At 42.3% G+C, this 24,913-nt stretch overlaps 1 protein-coding gene across 1 annotated transcript in view; it reads left to right on the forward strand.

Annotated features, from left to right (window-relative positions):
• SRRM4 (serine/arginine repetitive matrix 4) overlaps positions 1-24,913 on the forward strand; it is a 134,753-nt gene that overhangs the window by 51,282 nt on the left and 58,558 nt on the right. Inside the window, exon 2 of the mRNA XM_083151483.1 lies at positions 24,090-24,209. Coding sequence (XP_083007609.1) covers positions 24,090-24,209 — 120 coding nt within the window. The remainder of the gene's footprint in view (positions 1-24,089; positions 24,210-24,913) is intronic.

Genomic DNA, 24,913 nt, shown 5'->3' on the forward strand with positions numbered 1-24,913 from the left:
GTTTCTTTCTGCCTAGAAAACCCCAGGTGTGTTGCCACACACACAGTAAAGTTACCTGCCTTGAATACTGGCCAACCATTTGAAAATCAGAACTGGGAGTTATATACACTGATAACCCAAGGAGCAGAACCTCTAATGCCCCTTTCACACCAGAATCACAGTTCACTGAATATGGGTCTAAAGCTGTGTCACAGCAGTTTAAAACCCATTCACACTGCAGGCTGGACCTGGGTTATTGCTGGGGCTTCTCCTCTGCCAGCATTTGGAGATGACATCATCTCCAAGTGTCGATGAGGCAGCTCACCATAGGGTGTCAATGGGACCGAGGTTGGTGTCCTGGGTCACCACTTCTCATTGCCTCTTTAACCCTGACCAACCCTGCTTGTTACCTGCTTGTCTGAATTCAAAAGTCAATGGCCCAGGGTTATTTATTGGTGACCTTGTCACATTGAGCCACACTCTCACCTGGTCACATAACCTGGTAATAACCATATTTTTTGCGGCGTTGTAAAAGTTTTATCAATTATTTTGCCAGAAAAGCAGATCCCTAGACCTTGCTTCCATTTTTTTTTGTTGCTACTTTAAACACATTAAGACAGAATGAACATACTGTTGCCTTAAACACAACAAATATAAACTATATACAATAGCATAACTTTATTTATAGCAAAATGATGTAACTGCCTCTTACTGCAAAATGCTGTAGTTTTGTAACATTGTTACTTTAATGACCAGAAGGTTACAAAAAATGGTGAATGTACCTCTCAGTGAGTTCTGTAACGAGAGGAAAAGAAATGTGAGAGCGAATGATACAAGCATGACTTGTGAACAATAGCTTAGAGATTGGGATGTCACAGTAGAGATAGCTGTGTTTAAACAGCAAGCCTGCGATGCACGGCTGAATTACAGAAGGGAGAGTGTGGCAGAGAGAGAATGGGAAAGGTCGTTGAAACTTTTGCGACTCTGCTCTTTATAACTGCAGCTGACAAACCAAGATAATATACAAAAGAAAGCAATTAAATGTTTTGTTATTTATTAAAAAGGTTACTGATGTCCAGAGCCAGAGCCGTAACTAGACATTTTGGTGCCCTGTGCCAGAAAGAGCACTGTTGCCCCCCTGCCCTACAGTATATTGTGATCAGGAACAGCACATACTGAAGGACACATAACAGTACTCCCAATTTATGGTACACCACACAGTAGAGCCCCTTACATGCAATACACCGCACAGCAGAATTAGCTGTTGCTGCTATATTTTTTAAACAGCAGCCCAAATAATCTCCTATGCTCAGCGTGCCAAATGTGGGGTAGTACACATTGCTCCACACACTAGTACCCTTTATACAGATTACGCCACACAGTAGTAACTATTATGCATGGACACTGCGTAGCAGTCTCCCTTATTCACATTATGGGGTAAATTTACTAAAGCTTCTCAAAATAAAAAGAGGGGATGATGCCCATAGGAAACAGTCAGAATCTGTTTATCTTTTCTTTATAGCATCCTAGAAAAAGATAGTCTGATTGGTTGCCATGGACAACATCACCTTTTTTCATTTTTAGAACCTTTAGTAAATTTACCCCTTTGTCTCATAACACCACACAGTAGTGTCCCTTATACAGTACATGTTACACCACAGTTAGGGTTACCACCCATCCGGGATTACTCCGGACAGCCCGGTAATTAACGGAGGGTGGAGTTCCCAGACTATACAAATTCTGGGAACAGGAAGCTACTAGCTGCCTATTCCCAGACATTTTATAATTCAGAAACGCCACACCTCCGGACTCCAGTCTTAATTACAGGACTGTCCGGCGTAATCCCGGAGAGGTGGTAGTAACCTTACACACAGTAGTGTCCATCATTCACATTAAGTAACTCATAATACCTTGTATAAATGACTCACAGCAGAGCCATTTATACAAATTGACAGATTAGGTTTAGGCAGGGGGGACATTATAATTAAAGTAGTAAGTTAAAGAATAATTTATGGTTCTTTAATGGTTGAATTCTAATATCCCTCTACCCACACTGCTTAACCCTGATCTAGGAGCACTGTGTGACTAGTGACCTGTGGTCTTTAATGTAACTATATGAATTCTATCAGTCCTCCTCTTTACCACCCTAGCTACATCCCCTAAAGCTGGTCTGATTCTCTGTGATCTAACATATATATATATATGTGTGTGTGTGTATATATAGTGGTCAGCCATGGCACTGGGGATGTAAACACATAATGCGCCAAATCATGAGGATGCCTCTTTGGTGAGGATTACATCTTTCCCTCCAGCGGAACCTATTCCTGCAGGTTTAATGGACTCCCCTACAAAATTTCATCTACATTTGGGATCTACACGAGGGACCGTACCAATACAAAATCAGTAAGCTACCATCCTTCTATCATTGAAACTCTGGTTAACAATATAACTACCTCACTAGTCCAACCATCAATATTGTGTATATTTACGTTTTTTATTGTATATTTTACTGTGACAGTCACTTATTGCTAATAAAACATGTCTATATGTGTTTTAAATTTATGTGATTAATTCAATATTAATATTGTACTACCCAATTGATTCTATTTAGATTCATTTTGCGCTCCACCACCCCTTCCTTTTTCTTTTCCTATGTATATTGGGGACTAGACACCCCCTAGTGAGAGCTGCTTGACTACACACCCCTGTTTATTTCCAGCCTAGGCTGGGAATATATTTATTCCTGTTGTTGGTTTACAAAATGCGCCAAACAGCCAAATTTCCAGTTGACGCTTCAGCCTTTTATTTAGGCTTTTTCTCAAAACAGCTTACATGTTGAGAAAAGGCTGAAACGCCAACTGAAAATTTGGCTGCTTGTCACATTTTGTGATTAAGTCTCCAGTGCCGCAGCTATCCACTGTCTATTGTTTGACCCAGGTCACCATCTATATATATTTATTTATTTATTTATTAACAGTTTCTTATATAGCGCAGCATATTCCGTTGAGCTTTACAAAGGAGACAGTGATACAAAAAACAGGGAATTACAGACAGTCAAAAGGTAGGAGGGCCCTGCTCGCAAGCTTACAATATATATATATATATATATATATATATATATATATATATATAGTCCCAAATTGACCGGCACTCTGATATATAGGAACAGCAGGGTCTGGTGCTCATCCAAGCTTTTATCAAGGGCTTTTATTCAGCCCTTTGATAAAAGGGCTGAAGCCCTGAAACGTTGGCTATAGACCACTGGTCTTCAACCTGTGGCCCTCCAGATGTTGTGGAACTACATGTCCCAGCATGCCCTGACAGTTTTGGCATGCTCTTATAGGAAAAAATGTGGCAATGCATGTTGGAACATGTAGTTTCACAACATCTGGGGGGCCATAGGTTGAAGACCCATGCTATAGACGCTTGCTTTGTCTGTCTTTATTCTGAGTGACATCCGCCTGGGATACTATATATATATATATATATATATATATATATATATATATATATATCACTCTTTATGCTTGTATGTGCACTGTCTGTTTTGAAAATGCACAGCTGTACCTCTAATGACTTCACCTCTCCTGCTCTTCCATTGATAGTAGGTGTCCCCCAACATTTTATTCTTGGCCCTCTTCTTCTCTATCTCTACATGTCCTCTCTGGGTGAGCTTATTTGCTCTCTCGACTTCCACTATCACCTCTATGCTGGTAATACTAAAATCTACTGTTCCCGTCCTGACCTCTCTCCCTCTATCCTCACTCATATCTCCAACTGTCTCTCTGCTATCTACTCTTGGATGACCCAGCGCTTTTTTAAACTTAAAATATCAAAGACTAAGCTGACCCCTTCCCACCCTCCTGCATAAAATCTGACCATCTCTCATCCTAACCTTCTGATTATGCTCACCTCTCCCCCTTCTGTGTTACCCCAGTCTGTCCAACCCTCCCCTTTAGAATGTAAGCTCTCACGAGCAGGGCCCTCTCTCCTCATGTGCCTTTATTAGAATACATAAACCTCTGCCACCCTGATGATTGCTGCAGTGTCCTGTCCCCTGATGCAACTATCCATATTTACCATGTACTTGTCATAAACTGTCTTGTACTGTAATTCGGGAAGTGTTTTTGCTCATAACTATGCTCTGTAAAGCGCTGAGTAATATGTGTGCGCTATATAAGAAACTGCTAATAAATAGTAAATAAATAATAATAATAAAAAAAAAATTATATATATATATATATATATATATTATGATTGGTCGGGACTTGCTTTCACATGAACAGTATGGTGGTGCAACGGAAGGGTTAAGTAGACATACAGGCTAACTCCGGCACTCACTTAATAAAACTCACGGCTTCATGCTTGCATAGTGCAACGTTTCGGACCTTTATTATGGCCGGTCATCAGGCAGTACAATATATATATAAAACAATCTATCATTGATGTCAGCACATGTCATCCTTCTTACTGGATTATCCCAAGCGTTTGCACATTTTATTGATCACTGTTGCTAGGCATTACTGAGGTGGACCCAGAGAGGTGGAGGAGAGATAAGTCTATAGTTTACAATGCACTAATAGACTAATTGCTAGGATTTAGGACAGTGACGTTGAATGTCTGAATTGAGGATCAGTGTGCATTTGTATCCCACTTACTGCCTAGTGAGGCTCTCATGTGATAGCTATTATTATTATACAAGAACACTGTCAATGAGATGAGATGGAATCAATCTTGTAAGCAATGGCATATTTGTGCATGAACAGTCTGATTAAATACTCACTAAATTGATAAAGGCGTAGGTTTATGGCACAGTCCCCTTACTAGACTGGTAGGATTATGCCCACACAGATGCTTTTTTGGGTATGCAGGGAGTGTTGGAGCATGAAGGAGAGCAAAACAAAAACCCTGCGCACATCATTTTTCACTCTCTATCAGCCTCATTTCATTCCGACAGGCCTAGTCCAAATGCTACACAAATGGGATACACATGATAAAGTAGTTTTGGTTGCGACATGTCCCTATTGGTACCAGTAACGTGAAAGGTATAGTTCATTTACTATTAGAAATCCATTTAGATTTGAATGAATATTACTCACGTTGAATACTCTAAACCAGTAAATTGACAAAAGTAATAAGTGCTGCTGTTCTGTGATAAAGACGTGATCAGCAACTACCTCCCGCCAGTCACTATGAGGAGTGCTGCTAAGCAACTTAATAAGGGAAGTGTAGAAAACAGAAAATACCCTTAACACTTCTGCGCATACACCCAAAACATGTGTGTTTCGTAGGGGAAAGAAACAAATCCAAATCTTATCCTATTCCTTTACGCTTGTATATGTCTACAATGTTTATCCAGAACGTGTCTCACGTGAAACATATACAAGAGAAAACAATGGGGATCATAGTTCAGACAAATTGAATACATCATAAAACACGCATAAAAGTTTACATAAAAAACACATAGGAAACCAGGGAAAGAAATCCCTCCAGACAATTGATCCAAATGGTAGATCTTAATTACCAATTCTCTATAAGAGCTATACAGTAGATGTACTATGTTCTCAAAACAGGCATATATAAACACTTCAACAGTGTGATTCTTCCACATCAAAGTCCCAGATTAGGAGGAAGCTTGCAATTACCAGAGTAAGTTGAGAACAGGATGAAAACCAGTGGCGTAACTAAGTTTTGGGTGCCACCCCGCCATTAGGGGGGGGGGGGCGCCCCCCCCGCCAAGCACCCCCAATCCCCTGCCGCCCCGCCGCCCATGCAAATCCCCCCCCCCCCAATCCCCTGCAGCCTTACCTATCGCGCTGGTCCCGGACCACCATAAAATGGCCGCCCCCATACAGCAGACAGTTTCAGAGAACTGTGTGCTATATGGGGGCTGCCATTTTGTGGTGGTCCTCAGCAGAAGAACGGAGCCGCCGGGACCAGCGAGATCTGCGGGGGATTGGGGGGGTGTAACTATAGCACCGCAGCCCCCGGCGCCCCCACGTGCACGCAGTGGCGGGGGCTGCGGTGCTATAGTTACGCCGCTGATGAAAACCGTTCTCAAACAAGGTTATGCAGCTAGGTGTTAATTACCGCTACACAGACCACTGCAGTATAAGTCCAGGTCGGAAACCTCCCCTCCAGGAATTGGCGTGGTGTCACAGTGTCACGGGGCCAACGCGTTTCGACCACGTCCTTGGTCTTTTTCAAGGCAATGTGGGAAGTGTCTAGGGCAATGTGGGGAATTGCAGACCTTTGTAAATATCAATTCATATATATTAGGACCATTCCTCCAATTCTCAGGTATTATCAGACAGAGGTGTTCACTATTCTGTATTGTGAGTGCAATAACTTCCTGCACATACGCAAAATACGTCCTACGCACTTTTCTGACCTTTGGGAAACTACGCTACTAATTATGAATGCTATCAGTAGTAAAAGAGGCCCTGAGTTTGGGAACCACTGGCTTACTAGCTAAGCAGACAAAACACTAATCATAAGTCCAAATGGCCATCAATAATACGTCTTTTAATTTTTATAAACAGTATTATAAGCAGATTTGCCTCTAGTGACAATTCTTGGTGTTGTCACACCATACTTGTTTTTGACATATTTCATAGCTTATACTGAATTTTATTAAAGTAGTGTACACATTATTATAGATATAAGTAAGCCTGTCCCTTTAAGGTAAATAATTATTTTACAACCTAAGCCTTATTACATGTTCTAGTACTAAACCTTTATACACTAGAGGCAATAAAAGAATGTGTATGTGACCCGCTTTTCATTATTTTCGTGTGCTGTGATATTTCATGCATAGTCTGTTACACCTGAGTAGCATTGTGGCTGCTGGAACCTGAATGTCAAAGCCGCTTTCACAATAGAAGCAATGAACACAATGAACAACCTCTGTCTGAAAGAAGAGAATTTTGTCTCCAATAAATTCACAGCTAATGTAGGTCCAGTTTGTTGTTCTAGTCACACACACGCACACATGTTTTTGTGGCCTCAGCGGAACCCAAGTCTGGAACATCCCTCATGGGTACAACCTTTTTCTTACACCCCCCACACACACACACACATATATATATATATATATATATATATTATATATATACAGTATATATATCCACAGAGTCGGGCGGCACTCAAGGTGCGCTTTACGTTTCAATCTTTACAGATTTTCATCAGAAGTGATACAAACATGCAATAAACAAGAATAAGTACCTTCACCAGCCCCATGTTCAGCACAGTCCCCGCGTCCGCCCCGCATTTCTGCTCACCTGCACGCTGACTCGTCGGATGACGTCACGGGTATCCGGTTGCTAAGGAACAACCAGCTGATTGCGTACCACAAGCCGCAGCCACTTCCTGCTTCTGGCATCCCGCACTATCCAATCGGAGGCGGGATACCCATGACGTCATCCGACGTGCGACGGGTCAGCGTGCAGGTGAGCAGAGACGCGGGCCGGAGGCGGGGACTGTGCTGAACACGGGGCTGGTGAAGGTATTTATTCTTGTTTATTGCATGTTTGTATCGCTTCTGATGAAAATCTGTAAAGATTGAAACGTTAAGCGCACCTTGCGTGTCCTTCTCATTATTTCCGTGAGTGCCGCCCGACTCTGTGGATATCTGTGCTTGACATAGGAGGGCACCCGGAGCCAGCTGATTATATTAAGCGAGTGCCGGACCTGGGGACTGATATATATATATATATATATATATATATATATATATATATATATATATATATATATATATGCTGTTAAGCTAAAATAAAATCTATCACGTTTATTCAAGTGCTGGAGTGCTGCAGTTCCTGAAGTCTATATAGACTCCCAGGCTTGGGATTCAAGCAGCACACATCTCTTATATACGGTAACTTACCGGGTTTAAGGTCACAGACCCCAAGCTCATTTGAGCACATTCCTTTATCAGAAGTATCTGACACCAACGATGTGATAGGAGACTAGATATAAGGTCACATTTTCTGAATTCATCAGATCCTCTTCTTAGAAGATTATTTTATCAATGGTTTAATTCCTCTGACATATATTGGACCCCGGATGGTTATTTTTGTTGGTTGGATTTACACCATACTCAATGAAAAGTTCATTGGTTTACTCTTGCCCCTGAGGAAGTGAGATCACTGACGAAACGCGTTGGGCTCTACACCTTAACCGACTAACTCCTACTAACAAGTAGTCTAAGGTCTTTCCTACTAACACCGGCTAAAAAATTGGTCATGATTGTCATCAAGTAAATTGAAAGCGTGCTTATGTTATGTTAATTGCCTAAAAAGGGCAAAAAAACCTTTTATGTCATTTTTATTGATATTTAATATGAAAGTGTTTGTGTAATAAATACTGTTGAAAAACAACCATTGAATAATTTCTCAGCGCCCTCAAAAACCTCTTTATTTTCCATAGATATCTATCTATCTATCTATCTATATATAGAGATATCTCTATATATAGATAGATAGATATATAAATAGATAGATAGATAGATAGATAGATAAAAAAAAAATTCAGAAAGAAGGCCCTCAAAAACAGCTTTGAGATAAAACTTATTTTACGGAAAATACATTTTGGCCAAGGGCAGGTTCAGAAACCCAGTTTCTGATGAGGTCATATTTAATAAGAGGTTCAAGAACGGAGTTCCTACTAGTTTCTGCTGAAAAAAAGCACTATCCAGTATGTACCTATGTACTGTATGAAGCCCTTTCTACAGCATTTTCATACCTCTTCATTTTCTGTAGGCATCTGTACTTAATGTAAGGACAAAATTCTCATTGGGATTTGGCAGAAGGGCATCACCCTTATTAAACTTGGACCACGCTACAACAAAATGAATGAACACTAGTGTCACCTTCAGAGAAGGGGGGGGGGGGTGCAGCACAGGTCAAAATTCAAATGGGGAAGCCACACAATCTGCCACCAACTTCCATTCCAATCTGACTCAATGGCAATGGGTATGGCGTCTCTATTTGAACTGTGCTGCTGCCCCTGGAGCCATTGTTAATCCATCTTTTTATTTGTAAGGTGCCGAAGTAACACCACAGCTGCCGCAGCAGACAGCCTGCATAACACATCATATCACAGCAAATTGCATCAGAATCAGGGCAGTTGTTGAATAGAGTGAAGCATACATTTTGATAAATCTGCAACATGATTTGACTTTGTATTTAAAGATTTATATCTCATTTAATAGTGATCATTAAAACATCAAATAAATGTCTTTTCGCTTAAAAAGGTGTTCCATTAGCCTCACTGAATCATAATGATAAAAGCTGGCATCTAATTTGTTGCTATGGCTTTCAGAGCATCATTAGTCTTTGCATCATGACATTAAATAAACCACTTAGATCCTTCTGGACAGAAACGAAAGTTTCCTTCATTACTTGCCTGAATATTATGCAATGTCAATGCTGGCTAAAAGAGTTATCAGTTATAATTTATTTCAAGGCACAACATACTACTATTTAAATGCATTGAACACCTACACAGTGGCTGTTTTGTCAACTGAACTAGTATTCACAACAATAACACGATATTTCATCCACTGGGAACCAGTGTTTTTAGTGGGGCATTAGACAAAAGCACAAAGTGCCTCAGTTACACGATTTGCCACTAGAGGTCAGAAACAATTCAGTTTGCAGCAAAATAATTGCTATAAGCACTAATACTAGTAACTTTATAACTTGTTCAATTCATTCGGTTGACACTTGTAATATAAATTAATGAATTCATAAGAACATATCTTATCAGTAGGGTGAATTGGATACAGATCATTCACCACAAGACATTAAAGCAATTGTAAACAATTAGTTACATATAAGTAGTACTGAGGTAACTAAGGTGTTATTTGTAACACCTTTCCCGTGTTTCAGGGATGAGTTTTTTAAGTGTAAATAATATATTGAAATATATTGGTTTTGTTATTGCCAACCCGGCAAGATGCGCTGCTGCGCCTTGTGATGCGCTCACCACCTGATGGTGCTCACGTTGTCATAACTAGGGAGGATGGGCCAGATTGCTCTGGCTCACTAGCTGCTGCTTAGAGCTTCTTTCAGATGCTCAAGGCAGCTCCCATGGCACTAGGGGAGAATACACAATTAGGGAGATGTGGGCTGAGCAGGATGCAGTCTGCAGCCGAGGGTAGGTACAGCTGGAGTCACCACAAGGCCATTCTCCCTTCTGGTGCTCCTCACTGGTCAAACACACCTCCTCACTTTCCAGGTTATTGACACACCAGATGGTAATAACAGAAAGGTGTTGTAGAATACAATTACTACTGCAATATACTGTATGTTAACTAGATTTCAAACTCAATCGTGCTGAATAAATCTACTAACTGCCAGTGTCAGGGCCAGTGATCTCACCGGAGAACCCTGGTCCTGACAGATCGCTCAGCACACAGTGCTGGTACATTGCTGTGTGCTGAGCATTCTGTCGTCACTCAGAATGCTCAGAATATCTCCCCATGTGTAGGTGCCATTACACTGCTAAGATAATCGACCTAGACTGATTGCCTGACAACACATTATCAGGGTCGGCGCAATCCACTGAAGCATTTCTTAGCATCAAACCACCCCATTTATTTTTACCTTCGGAGATAGGTGGTGGAGGACACATCCTGGGATTTGCAAAGCCACATTTTAGCTCTTTAGTATAACCCCGACACATAGCAGGGGCAGCTTCATATGTCAGAAATATTTGAATTTCATGCCATTGGGTCGTGTTCTACAGGGGTTCTTAATAAACCTGAGTGGCTTTCTGGTACTCAAATCACTCATTAACCGTTGAGTCACCCGGTAGTTATTTGTGCGACCTCTGTCTAGTGATGTCCGTGCACATCGTAGAACAAGTTCAACATTCTGTTTTCATGTGACACAGCTTTGTATTGCTTTGCAATGGTTTGATGCCAGCTCTAATTCAAGTAATTAGTGTCAGCAGTTCAGAGTATCGAAGCTGTTGGCACCTTGTGATATGACAATATGGGATGTGTGAGTAGGCTGTAAGCCAACAAGCTGAATGCCACGTTGCGGCTCATCCTTAATGTTACTGACAGGGTCATGTAAAGAAAGACTTAGAGGAACTACTTATTTTTTTTTTTGGTCCAGGGAATATTTAACAGGTATTCATCCGTCTATCAGCAGCTATGGCAGGAAATAAATTATAGCCACTCCGTGCATAATAGTTGCCTAGCTGCACTGAGCTTTTACCTTTCACAAAGCATGGTGATGTGGATTGCCATTGTATGTCTATAATATGTATTATATTCCTTACACAGTTGGGATCACAAGAGAAAAATCAGACTAAAGCTGGAAATAAGGACATGAAATTCTGAACCTAAACACAGAGTCCCATTTTCATTCCAATGCTGATTCCTGTGTTGTGCACTATTATGTGTCCTGTACATAATGGCTCAGTGACAAGGGGTCAGGGAGAGCACTTGTACCCCGAGCCATTCCTCTTTTTATAGATGAGTGTATGAGTGGCTGGCAAGGCTTCCTCCTTTGTACAACAGATAAAGCAGAGAATATATTATAGCCATTCTATATATCAGCCACTGTAAATAGAATCTCTATGGCTAATATCAAAGGCTAAGCTGACCTCTTCCCACCCTCCTGCATAAAACCTGACCATCTCTCATCCTAACCTGTTTATGCTCACTTCCCCTTCTGCGTCACCCCTGTCTGTCTAACCCTCCCCTTTAGAATGTGCCTTTCTTAGAATATATAAACCTCTGCCACCCTGATAATTGCTTCAGTGTCCTGTCCCCTGATGCAACTATCCATTTTAACCATGTACTTGTCCTAAATTGTGTTGTGCTGTAATTCGATATCTGTTTTTGCTCATAACTATTCTCTGTAAAGTGCTGCGGAATATGTGTGCCCTATATAAGAACCTGTTAATAAATAAAAATAGATAAATAATATTTGTTCTATTGGTCTATACCAGCGGTTCTGAAACTGTGGATACCAACCTACTCAGCATGGGGTAGAGACTCCATGTTGCTGACCATCAGGCTGATGACTTCTTTAATCTCAGTCAGTGATTCAAGAAGTCCGAAAAATCTGTTGAGTTGTCTGTCGTGCCTCCACAATGCTGCCATGTATGTGCTGTATGCTGACATGTGATGTGATGACCATCTGCAGTAACTTGCTGGGGTCCTGGAATTATTTTTATTGTCTTATGGGGTCCCATAGCAAAATAGTTTGAGGACCCCTGGTCTATAACATTAGATACGTTCTATGGCTGGAGATGCCATAACATATAATCTTTTCAGCCCCCATTTACCCCTCTACCACCAGACATTATTATTACAGAAACTTCCTTAATTCTTAAGCAAGTTGTAATGATCTCTATCTGGACCTCAGTGTGTGGCATATATACAGTGGTTCCCTCTCATATTCATTTTTAAATATTCACTTATGTAGTGTGACTAGTGTCAGCGTTAGCAGATTCAGGGAGAGGGGGATGAACAAGGCACGTGCTCCCATCATATAGAAAATATTGTTATTATGTATAATGAAGCAACCTCGAAACTTTCAAGATTTTAGCTGTGGACAGTTGAATTGTCCCCATTAGAACTGCTAAATGATTTGCATCAGAGTTATATAGTATAGTAAACTAAGGGATTAGTTGAGGCTATGACTCGTCTATTAACTGTGGAATCATTATTTTGTACAGGTAAACCCGTCATGATTTTCTGTGGGTACCACTGACATTTCTCAGTAGCATTACATATATACATTACATATTGCAGAATAGTCAGTGATGACACGCCGATGTATGTTCATGTACGTGCTTTACATGCAACCTCCAGCAATTCGTGTAGTCTATGTTCCCTTACTGTACGTACATTCATCACAGTCAAATCATATTTATTCCAGAGCATTTACCGGGGAACACTGCTCCCTACTGCAATAAGCCCCCATGTTTTACAAAGCAGATTTTTGCACTGCTGCCTTTTTCCTAATCTGCCCTTGACAGCTTAACATGCAGCATGTAAGGAATTGGTTCGCTGACAGTCATTTGTTTAGAGAATATCCAATGTCTTTCCATTCACAAACCTGCCATAGCTGATATATCTGCAGCAGACTTGACACTAAAGGCACATTGCTGGAGCTGTGTCTGACTGTATTTGTGTTCGGGATAGAATGATAAAGTACACAGCAATCTCCTGTAGCTACTGAGAACTGCGATAGGCTCACAGCTGCCCTACGCATACCAACCAAACCAGCTCCAATGACTAAAGCTGGGCTCATTTGTCTTGTGCTTGTTATCCTGCTGCGATGCGAGCAAAGGGGAAAGTGGCAAACGGTCAGGGCCAACACTTTTCCCAATTGCAGAGATGACGTGGATGCCTTTGGCCATCCTTCTAGACCAGGGGTCTTCAACCTTTATGACAGTGTGGGCCACATTAAAAAATTCAATGAAGCCTGAGGGCCACTAATCTCTACTGTGGTAATTAGCACAGTCCTTCATAGATAGACATCGCAGCCCCCATAAAGCACAGCCCTTTATAGATAGCACAGCCCCTGCATACAGTACATAGTTGGCACAGCTGCCCATACACATAAACCCCATCCCCAATATATAGTCAGCACCAGGACTATTTCTAAACAATTAGGGTCCCAGTGCGAACAGAAAAAAATGCAGCTCCCCATACATAATATTATATTGATGAAATTGCACGCGGTGTAGACGCGCTCCCAAAAATGGGTGTGGCCTAATTTATAAGAGTGTGAACTAGCAGGAAAACCATTACCTGACATCTCACTTTTGCAACCTGCATGACCAGACATTGGTTACAGAAGGAATAGTTGTTGTCCTTCCACGCTTAAGTTGGCTGGCTAAAGGCCACACAGTGACATATAAACATTAAGGCCCACACAGTGACCTAGCTCGCCTCACAAATCAAGCCCAAACAATGACAGGCTACTTAAATTAATATACACGGTTTATCTGTAATATCCATTACACATTGTGCCACACACCATAATGCCCATTACACATTATGCCACACACCATGATGCCCATTGCACCTTGCACTATAATGCCCCCAATACTCCTGCTTATACATATTATGCCCCCAGCAGTACCTCTTATAAAATGCCACCAGTAGTGTCCCTCACAAAATGCCACCAGTAGTGTCCCTCACAAAATGCCATCAGTAGTGTCCCTCACAAAATGCCACCAGTAGTGTCCCTCACAAAATGCCACCAGTAGTGTCCCTCACAAAGTGCCCCAGTATTGCCCCCCATAGTCAGCACCACATTGCACAGCCTGCCAGCCCTCCCATAGTCAACACCACACAGCCAGGTAGCCTCCCCTCATAGTCAGCACCACATTGCAGCCCATACACCCCCCCATGTTCAGCACAACATTGCAGCCAGCTCACGCCCCCCCCCCCATAGTCAGCAAAGCATTGCAGCCAGCCCACCCCCCATACTCAGCACCGCGTTGCAGCCAGCCCCCCGAAGTTAGCACTGCATTTAGCCAGCTTCCCCCTTCCCTAAGAAACCTGCCTGAATCTTCTGCAATGTCACAAGATGCTCCATGTCCCTGGCAGAGGTCTCAGGAAACAACAGCTTCATCAGAGGACTGGCGGCGGCTGTCACTGCGCACTGAAAGGGCGCAGGGGGGGGGACAGGTGCGCGGTATCAGGAAATACACAATGCGCATGTCCGCGCACAGTCCCGACCACCCCAGCCACTGCACATCCACCTCTGCCGCGTCCCACATGCAAAGGGAACTAGCGCAGAAGGTTTTTTTTTTTTTTTTACACAGCAATGAGAGGCGGCAGGTGGAGGGCCACTCAAAACAACTCAGTGGGCCACTTGTGGCCCACGGGCCATGGGTTGAAGACCCCTGTTCTAGACTATTTGGAAGGTATGTTAGCTAAACCACAAAGTGCTAATAAGCATCACTTTGTATGGTTGTATTCAAATTATTATAGAGCTACATTAACTTTAATTAGCTCCAAATCTCTAACCATTCCGAATTGCCAAGAGGGGTACTAAAAACAATCTTCAGCTATATTCTGTACCTAAACATAAACCGAGAATTTTTTAATAGACAAAAGATCTACAACATTGAACAGAGGCTCTTCCTTGTGCTTCATTTGCATATAAGCACACACAATTGTAGGGTGTATTAACAAATAGAGAATAGAAATACTAAGGGATATTTGGGAATGGGGTATGCACACTGCTAGGACAGTAGAGACTCAACATGCTACCTATGGAATTCTCAACTTGTGCACATGCATTAAGCAAACCATAATGTAATTTTGTCATGATCCAATTCGCTGCTTTAAGCCACTCCCTCACTTTATAAAGCCACCTTTATCCTATCACAACTCAGACTGGTAGGTATAACCTTTACAGGGTCTGTTTATTAAATTGAGGAACACCCTTTCTCCTGTGATTTCAAAAGAGAAAATAGTTTTCTCTACTTTTCTCAAATTAAATAATATTTTAACACTGGGAAAAATTAGAGTTTTCTGTACTTGTTTCCTAGCATGGCGCCCATTGTATACCGTACTTAGTGGTATGCGATGCATGCGATGCGATATTCACGTTAAATTAACAGGAGTGCTTGTACAATGAAATATCGCATAGCATCGTATGCCAGCAAATGGCATGCAATGCGATGCAATGCAATTTTTAATTGTACAAGCACCCTGATTGGAGGTTACAATGTTAAATGCACACCCATTGTCAATGACACCCCCACTATCAACACCAACCCGAAGCGTGGCGAGCGCAGCGAGGCCGCTAGGGGCATCGGTACGCGTCCTCCGACCTTTCCATACCCCCACTATCCACGTCGGCGTGGAGTTGACTTTAGATAGTGTGCAGAGTGCAGCGAGCCACCGAGCCTGAAGCGTGGTGAGCGGACGCGGAATACAAGCCCGAAGCGTGGCAAGCGCAGGCGGAATACATGTAAAGTAATCCGTGTCCCCTCGCGGGGCTCGCTGCGCTTGCCACGCTTCGGGCTCGGTGGCTCGCTTCTCTCGCCACACTATCTAAGATTAACTCCATGCCGACGTGGATAGTGGGGGTATGAAAAGGTCGGAGGATGCGTACCGCCACCGCTCGCGGGCTCACTGCGCTCTCCACGGTTTGGGTTGGCGTTGATAGTGGGGGTGGCGTTGACAATGGGGGTGCATTTAACATTGTAAGCACCTTAATGGGTGCTTCTACAATTAAAAATCGCATGCATCGCATGCCGCTATATTGCATGCGATGCGATTGCATAAGATGCACTGCAATGAAAATCGGGGGTGCCGTGCAAGGAAACAAGTACCGAGTTTTCTATTATTCATTGCTTAGTTCTGTCCATTTAGGAGATGGTAGGCTACCACAAAGCCCAGAATGCATACTTGGCTAGAAGGAACTGCTCGTGGTGAGGAGAAAACCTTTACATATTGATAAATAGCATGAAACGTCATATGAGGAAATTGTCAAGAGACTGTTATTATAAGTGGAAAAAATCCAATATTTAATAAAAAGACTCCTTAGTCATACAGGCATTTAACAGGATTGAAATCTGCACAATTGGTTAGCTGGCTCATAATATATGTATACAGAGCGATCACAGAATTGAATTAGTACAAACAAATTAGACTGGGTGAATGAAACAGCACCTTCTAACCGAGCCTGCCAAAATGTTACAGCTGGTGTTATACATCCCAATAACGCACTACAAAGCTTCTGACATAATCAGAGCCACTTGTAAATCAGCGTAATCACAGAGAAAGACTCTCCCTGATTTGCTATTATCATTTTCCATAACAAACTACAGGAATCCACATGATTAATAATCACAGCTCCACGGAGGGGCTTCCTTCCCCACCCTCCCTCTTTATTTTGCATTTTCAGAATTGCCTTGTCGGTGGGATTTATTCTAAGCAAATGCAATCAAAACATCTTGCTTTCCACCCCAAGACTTCTAAATTTAGCTCTTGGAAGAAGGTGTGGGGTGGATGCATCACATAAATATTTAACTCTTAACTCAGTACATCACATTTAGTAAGAGAGAAGAACTAAAATAAAACATATTATATGTATTGTTAAATAAAAGATCACCAAATAATGTGAACGTTCGATGACTTATAGCACGCAGATTTCACTGGATTGGGTACGGGAGACTGGTGCTTAAAATGACCAACGTCAGCATCCTGACGCCTAGAATGACGGCACCTGGTGGGTAAGTATAGTAACTCATCCATTACTGCTGCAGCACTGCCCAGTGGCAAAAGCTGCTGCTATTCTGTCCTCCTCTCGGATGTTATGACCATACAATTTCACATATTACTTGCTTCAAACCCTGTCTGCTACCTACACAGGTTGAGATATTAGCTAATGGACAATTTTGACTAGATGCACGAGAGATTTTGGCTAGATGCACTGGAGATTTTGACAAATCGATTTTGTCTAAGTAATGATAGTCTTTGATCAAGTCAAAATTGCCTTGCCTGCACAGTCAATCTATGCTAAGCAATCTATGCTAGACTATATTGACTAAGCAGGAGAAAAATGGGAAGATATTGGCTAACCTTCTAGGAGATTTTGACTATCTAGTCAAAATCTCCTTCCAAAATCTCACCGTGTGTACAGACCTGGCAAAGACCCTGGTAGAGCCGGTGATCTCCTGCCAGGTCACAGAGCTATATAAATATTAAGATGACAATAGCGATTATGGTTCACTGCAATCAATCTAATCAAACTAAAAATTATTTGTGCAGCAGAAACCGGTTTTCAGGTTACCTCTTTTAACAGATGATTCAGTCTGCATCTATATCCCCCAGGGCTGCAAATGGAGGAAAAAGAAGCAAAACAATATAAACACTAACAAAACAATAAGCAAAAAAAAAAAAAAAAAGCTAAAAACAACATGTATTATGGTCAGATATTTCTTAGCTATTTCTTAGCCTAGCTCCTGTAGTTGTATAATTAGGTGTTTAATGGGAAATCACACAGAAAATCATAGACATAAATAATTCAGAATTCAAGCACAGTTAAGAGCACCATTTTAGTTAATTAAGTAATAGACTAATTATAGAGACTGTAACATAATGTAACCTGTAACATAATGGGGACATTTACAAAGATGGGAGTTTGATTTCAAATGGGATATTGCTATGGGCAGCCAATTAGATACTACCTATTATCTTCTAGAAGGTGCTAAATAAATAAGTAGATTCAGATTGGTTGCTGATAGCAACATCACGTGTGAAATAGAACTCCTTTTCACTGAGCTACAAAGCTTTCTGGTATAGTATAAAGTCATCATAGATGTAGCTAGTAGCCACTCCAAGACATTAGCAGATTCTTATTAGTCAGCTTCCAAATAGTAAGAAATATTTTTATATCCCCCCCAAAAAAATGATATCAAGTTTCCTAGAGATAGAGCAGTATGAGACTCAAATATGTTTCTTACATTTTAACTGGTAAGAGATTGTTATAGATTAAATATTTGTCCCAGAACAATTACAGATCTATTACCAATGAACATATTAGACCTTTTGTTTATCCTAGTTGTTTGGCTGGAAATTTATATTGTACTGTATGTTAGGCTACCATTGGTGCAGGGAGTGCAGCTGCTATTGGCCACCTTCCCTGTCACAGTTACCTGTGTTATATCAGGGTTGTGCCATTTAGCCCCACCCCCTCCTCAAACACCCATGAATTGTGGGATTTGCAGTACTGGGGGGGCAGGTCTTGGTGATGTCTACATCAGCCCCCCGTCCCCCCAAAGTGCTGCTGACAGTCTCATCTCTGGGCTTCTCTTGGAGCGCAGACTTTAAAAGTTGACAACCCTGTGTTATATACATTATATATACAGGTGTGGTCTGCCCTCCCAACAGTCATAATTCCAACTTTCGTTTCTTCCCATTGGAATCCCAACTGTCAGTAGACTGTCAGTGGCGCAAACGCACCGGAGCCCCTTGCGGGCTCGTTGTGCTCACCATAGGTTCTATTCTCCCTCTGTGGGGGTTGTGAACCCCAACGAGGGAAAATAGCCCCTTGCAGTCAGTATTCCGATGTTGGAGAAATGACCGTCGGAATCTCAACCCGTAGGAGGGTCATCCGGCATCCACATTTTTCACCATTGTGTGATACATAAATGCCCTTACAAACCTTTGCCTCTGGGCCTCCAATATATCTAGGTATGCCCCTGCAATGTCATGTAATATAAAGTTAACTGAAGGCACTATGTAGTGAAGGCACTATTGTGTGGCCTAATATGAACTGGGGGGAAGTACTGTAATGTGACATGGAGTAGTATGAACTAAGTACACTCCAATATATGTCATATCATAACGTAAATTGGGGGGTGCTGTGTTACAGTATTTGTATTGGCAGCCCTATAAATTGAATTAGGGCCTTACATATTTTCACGCTATCACCAATGTTCACACCAGTGAGCGATTATTTGCAGACTGTGCATGTGCTAAGGTGCTTTACAATAACGCCTGCACTGAGATTTTCTATCAGAGAGTGACAGGAAGGGATCGCTTGCGGAGGTAACAGAAGTGGCAGGAAAATATCATCACCAGCTGTCTGCATATGTACGCAATTGTGAATAAGTTTGCAAGGGCTCCTGTGGGTAGCTATAATCTTTTCTGGGAGACAGCATCACTTGTAAGGATCAGCCGTTCTAAAGCCCCCCCCCCAAAATCTCAATTTCCCATAATGTGAACTAGGGCACTACTGCGGCTCATAAAATGAAATAGGACACTTTGATGGATTAGGAAATGAACCACTACTGTTGGGAGGTCTCGCTCTAGAAGCATTGGGCTTCTTCAAGATGTTCCAATGGGATGGGACTCACAAACTGCGGGCTAAACCCCTTACTACCGCTGGGGGGGTAAGATTACATTTTAGGATAGTTCAGAAGATGTATGTCTTGGGCTAATTTACATCTACCCAAGGCCACTGCGGAGGAACAATACAGCATACAGAAATGCGGTAAAAACCCAGATAACGGGGTTTTTACCGCATTTCTGTTTTAGAGAATCTCCCCCTATGGCCCTTATTCAGTTCTGATAAAATGAAACATGTGCAGAGAGAGTTACATTTGGGTGGGGTGTGTTGAAACTGAAATCTAAATTGCAGTGTAAAAATAATGCAGCCAGTATTTACCCTGCACAGAAACAAAATAACTCACACAAATCTAACTCTCTCTGTACATGTTACATCTGCCCCACCTGCAGTGCACATGGTTTTGACCATTTTGAGAACAAATTCGTACTGCGATCAGATCTGAATAAGGGCCAATGTCTGTAATTTCTCTCTTGCATTATAGAAAATAATAGACAGAATCTGGTTGCTATGGGCAATATCATCTATGTTAATTTACCACAGAGAATGACATGGGCAGACTTGGCAGATATTCTACAGTTGTACGATCTGAGGTCCTTTATATTAAAAAAAATTGCTGTGATGAAAGGGAAGCAGGGTCCAAACCACAGTGGTGCTGAGTTGGGGAGATCTCTGTAAACAGATGCAAATGGCAAACTTTTGCGTATGGCGCATTTTCAGATGCTGATTTACGTGTCTTTGCCTATGTCTATCCTATTCAGAGGATGATGTATCAACATCTTTCTGTGAAAGTTGGCATTTCAGGGCAGAAACTGGGCAGCAACTGTGAGATGACAAGGATGATCTATGTGAGAGGAAGCTTGCTTTTGATCGATCTCTTGCAGCTATCATGGGCTGGTGCAAGTGGCAATTTTAGTTACGAGCAGTCTATTTTTTTAAAATCTAAATTGCAGTGTAAGAATAAAGCAGCCAGTATTTACTTTGCACAGAAACAAAATAACTCACCCAAACGTAACTCTCTGCACATGTTACATCAGCCCCACCTGCAGTGTACATGATTTTGTCCATTAAAGAAGGAGTTTGCTTTTTCAAACCAACCTGAATCACCCCCATTATCTCGCTCATTCAGTGGTTTAGGTGTCCATAAGCATTGCCACCCTAGAAAACCACCTAGGTTTGCTTAATGCCAGCAATGGCTCTGAATCTCAATTAATGGGGCATACTCGCATTGCCGTTGCTGGGGGGCATAAGTATTACACACTGAGCGATTTGTGCTTAATTTCTAAGACATTTAGCCAAATTGCTTAGATATTAAGCAGAAATCTCCCTGTGTGTATTCCCCTTAACTAGTACCACCATCATGGCCAGATCTATCCATGCCAAGCTCATTACCAAGAACACTGCTGCTGGATTTTGGTATAGTACATGTCATTCAGCCTCTCAAAAATCTTGACTGTTGGAGTCCCAACCAGGACTATTGTCTGTTACATCGCCCTGATCTATCTCCTCCAGTGGTATATTAGGGGACACCGGGTCACCAGTGAGGACATCAGGGCCCAGTTGGGGTCTTGAAAAATCTGGTCCATTCACAGATTCCTCCAGCGGCACCAATCTAGGACAACGTGTTAATTGAGAGGACCTGTGCTATTTTAACCCTATAACATCTGGGAACAGTGATCCACATTTATCAATCTAGGAACAGTGATCCACCATCCAGTCCTTTGGTAAAGTGCACTTACAGTACCTCTAATCCTTTTTTCCATTGAACTACCAACTCCTCGATGTATCCAATCCTGGGAGTGAGCATATCAATCAGTATTTTATATATGCATTTTTAATCTTTATTGTAATAATGGTGTATATGTTTTAATTATCTCATATATAAATGAGTTTTTTTCATCAACTGTTGTGAGTATGTTGTCATTGTCTGAATCTTGGCATCATGAATGTCAATATGAAGTTAGGGTTAGGCTGCACGGTTAAAGTATGCTACACAGGAGTGTCAACATTTTGACTTTTGACATTCATTTCAACATACTGAATAAGTTGGCATTCTGAAAGTCAACATTTTGTAGCACAACCATAGCCTCTCCCCTTTTCCAATAATTGAATGCATCTTTGACACTCTTTAATTAACAGGCAGTGGGTGCTGTACATTGAGTAACCGAATATTAAGCATGGTTACACAGTGCGTGTTTTTATAAATGTCACCAGCTTGGTAAAGACACAACAATGCCAGGCAAAGCATGCACGTGGTACAGGTGGCCTCTGCAAATATTACCTGAACCTATGTATGTGCTTTTACAGATGCTGGTATAATTACCGAGATAGGTACTTGTTTCCTAGCTCGGCCACAACGATCATAATCGCGGGCATTGGGGGTAAAATCGGGGCCATCGCGGGCATCGCATGCACTAAAAAATCGGGTGCGATGGTCCAGACGCGATGCCCGCGATTTCCCCATAGAGAACAATGTTAAATGCCTCAATTTACCCGCGATGACCCCGATTTCCCATAGGAAACAATGTGAAATGGATCAATTTACCCAAATTATCATAGGGAACAATGGTAAATGGGCCAAAAACACCCCTGAACATCAAAATTTCCCCCCAAAAGTACTAGACGCCACCCCGCAATCAACGTGAACCCGAAGCGTGGCGAGCGCAGCAAGCCTGCGAGGGGCGGCGGTACGCGTCCTCCGACCTTTTCATACCCCCACTATCCACGTTGGCGTGGAGTTGAGAATAAAATAGTGTGGCGAGCGCAGCGAGCCACCGAGCCCGAAGCGTGGCGAGCGCAGCGAGCCCCGCGAGGGGCCGCGGATACCTTCACAGTTATACGCGTCCCCTCGCGGGCTTCCCAGGTGTCCATGGCGACGCGGACACCTGTGAAGCCCGCGAAGGGACGCGTTTACCTGTGAAGGTATCGAGGGGCTTGCTGCGCTCGCCACGCTTCGGGCTCGGTGGCTCGCTGCGCTCGCCACACTATTCTATTCTCAACTCCACGCCGACGTGGATAGTGGGGGTATGAAAAGGTCGGAGGACGCGTACCGCCGCCCCTCGCGGGCTCGCTGCGCTCGCCACGCTTCGGGTTCACGTTGATCGCGGGGTGGCGTAAACTACTTTTGGGGGTACATTTAACTGGTCAGGGGTTTTTTGGGGGGTTTATGGCCCATTTACCATTCTTCCCTATGATGATTTGGGTAAATCGACCCATTTAACATTGTTTCCTATGGGAAATCGCGGTCATCGCGGGTAAAGTTACCCATTTCACATTGTTCCCTATGGGGAAATCGAGGCCATCGCGTGTGGACCATTTAAGCATTTTTAGCCGCACACGACGCGACCGACCTGATTTTCACTGTTTTCAATGCATTTTAATGGTCCTTTCCTGTTACAATATGGCTAAGTGTGAAGCAAGGTTGGGTTGTTCAACTCACTTGGAGTAGGATCATTATCAGAAACTAACATCTCTGCGTAGAGGCCCAATTACCATATTCTCCTGTGCACGCTTAAGTCACCATGATCTGCCTCATAAACCGTGTCACTTCTGCTGCAAATTCTCACATCTCGTACTTCCTCCTCTAAAACCACATTATCTGTTCGTAACTCTGGTTTATTCCTCACCTGGACATCTATCACACATCACTGGGCTGCTGTCAGCTCCACCAACAGCAGACTTCATTCAAGGTGACAACCTTTTCCCCACCTTCATAACACCACCAAGGCTTGTCTTCAGTTATTAGTGAAATAAAGAATGATGAGCAACTGATAAGGACGGGAAAACTTGAGGAATAGTAAAGGAGGTATGGAGACATTATCATACATAGTTTAGGGTACTTGTGGAGCTTGGAGTAGCTCACATATAACTCTGGAAGACGCAACTGCACCCCCCCCCCCCCCCCCCCCCCCGATCATCCACCACAGCTAACCTTCAATCAGTGCTTTACGTTAAATGCAAGGCACGTTTGTGTGTGTATAGTGAACTTAGCTCTGTCGTGCGCCCTCCACTAAACGCGAGCAACGTTACAGAGTAGCAGTGACAGACAGACAAATAGATATAATAAAATCCTAAATACACTATATGATGAAATCGTTGTTATGTGCAGTTTCCTCAATTCTATAAATAAAAAGCAAATGGAATCAATGCTCATTATTGTCTCATCTAGAACGATCCCTTTAACAAAATTTGGTACTTTTATCTTTTAAACCTTATCTGGGAATTACCAAACCACAGTGATATAAGAATTTTTCTTTCCTTTTGTTTTAGTGACATTGTGAAGTGCTCACCACTTCCAGACAAAGACGCGAAGCTCGAGAATGGAGCTGTAGAAATTGGGCGTACTGCAGAAAGGCTCGGGAAAGAACTCAGCCCGCACCACAAAAATAGGTAAGAGAACAAAGCTTTCAGGAGAAAAACATACAGTTCTCAATCACACTGTAAACCTTCCAAACTTAGCAATTAAAAGCAGGCTGAGCTCTGACACGTCTGTATTGAATGGCCCTAATTATATAAAAAGTCAATTTGATGACCTGACAGTGAAACATGAAATATCATTATACCTTAAGTGGCATTGAAAGCACACGATTTCTGAGCCCATCCATCTTTATGACATTGCTGGATGTCAAAAAACCTTTTGAGAAAGCTTCGGATAAAACAATTTCCTTGATAAGCCTCTGAAGTCAGCTATTTGCTGACCTCCAAACCTGGTGTGATGGGGGAATTCAGCTTTCACAGACGAGGCAGCTACGTGAGCACTCGGCTCCGGCTTACTACTATTATCACCACAATTCAAAGCTTTTTGTTGTTACAATATTGAGGACAGTTTTAAGATAGGTGCTGAACAGTGCTTTAAAAACGAATGGCATTTACTTCAGGAAGTGTGGCTTTATAGCAGTAATTTGTGTGTTGAGATATAAATTGCTTGTAGTTTGAAGGTTGCATCTTAGGGGACCATACAACAGAAATGACACTCGCTGATTCCCATGTTCCACTATCAGCTCTTGTTTGGTATTTTCTAGCAATAATTCAGCTCCAACATGCAGTGAAAATAGTGACTGAGAGCCAAGGGTTATGGAGAAGCTGTTTTAGTA

Source organism: Crinia signifera, chromosome 1 (genome assembly GCF_055691185.1).
Source record: "Crinia signifera chromosome 1, ASM5569118v1, whole genome shotgun sequence".
Taxonomy (NCBI): Eukaryota; Metazoa; Chordata; class Amphibia; order Anura; family Myobatrachidae; genus Crinia; species Crinia signifera.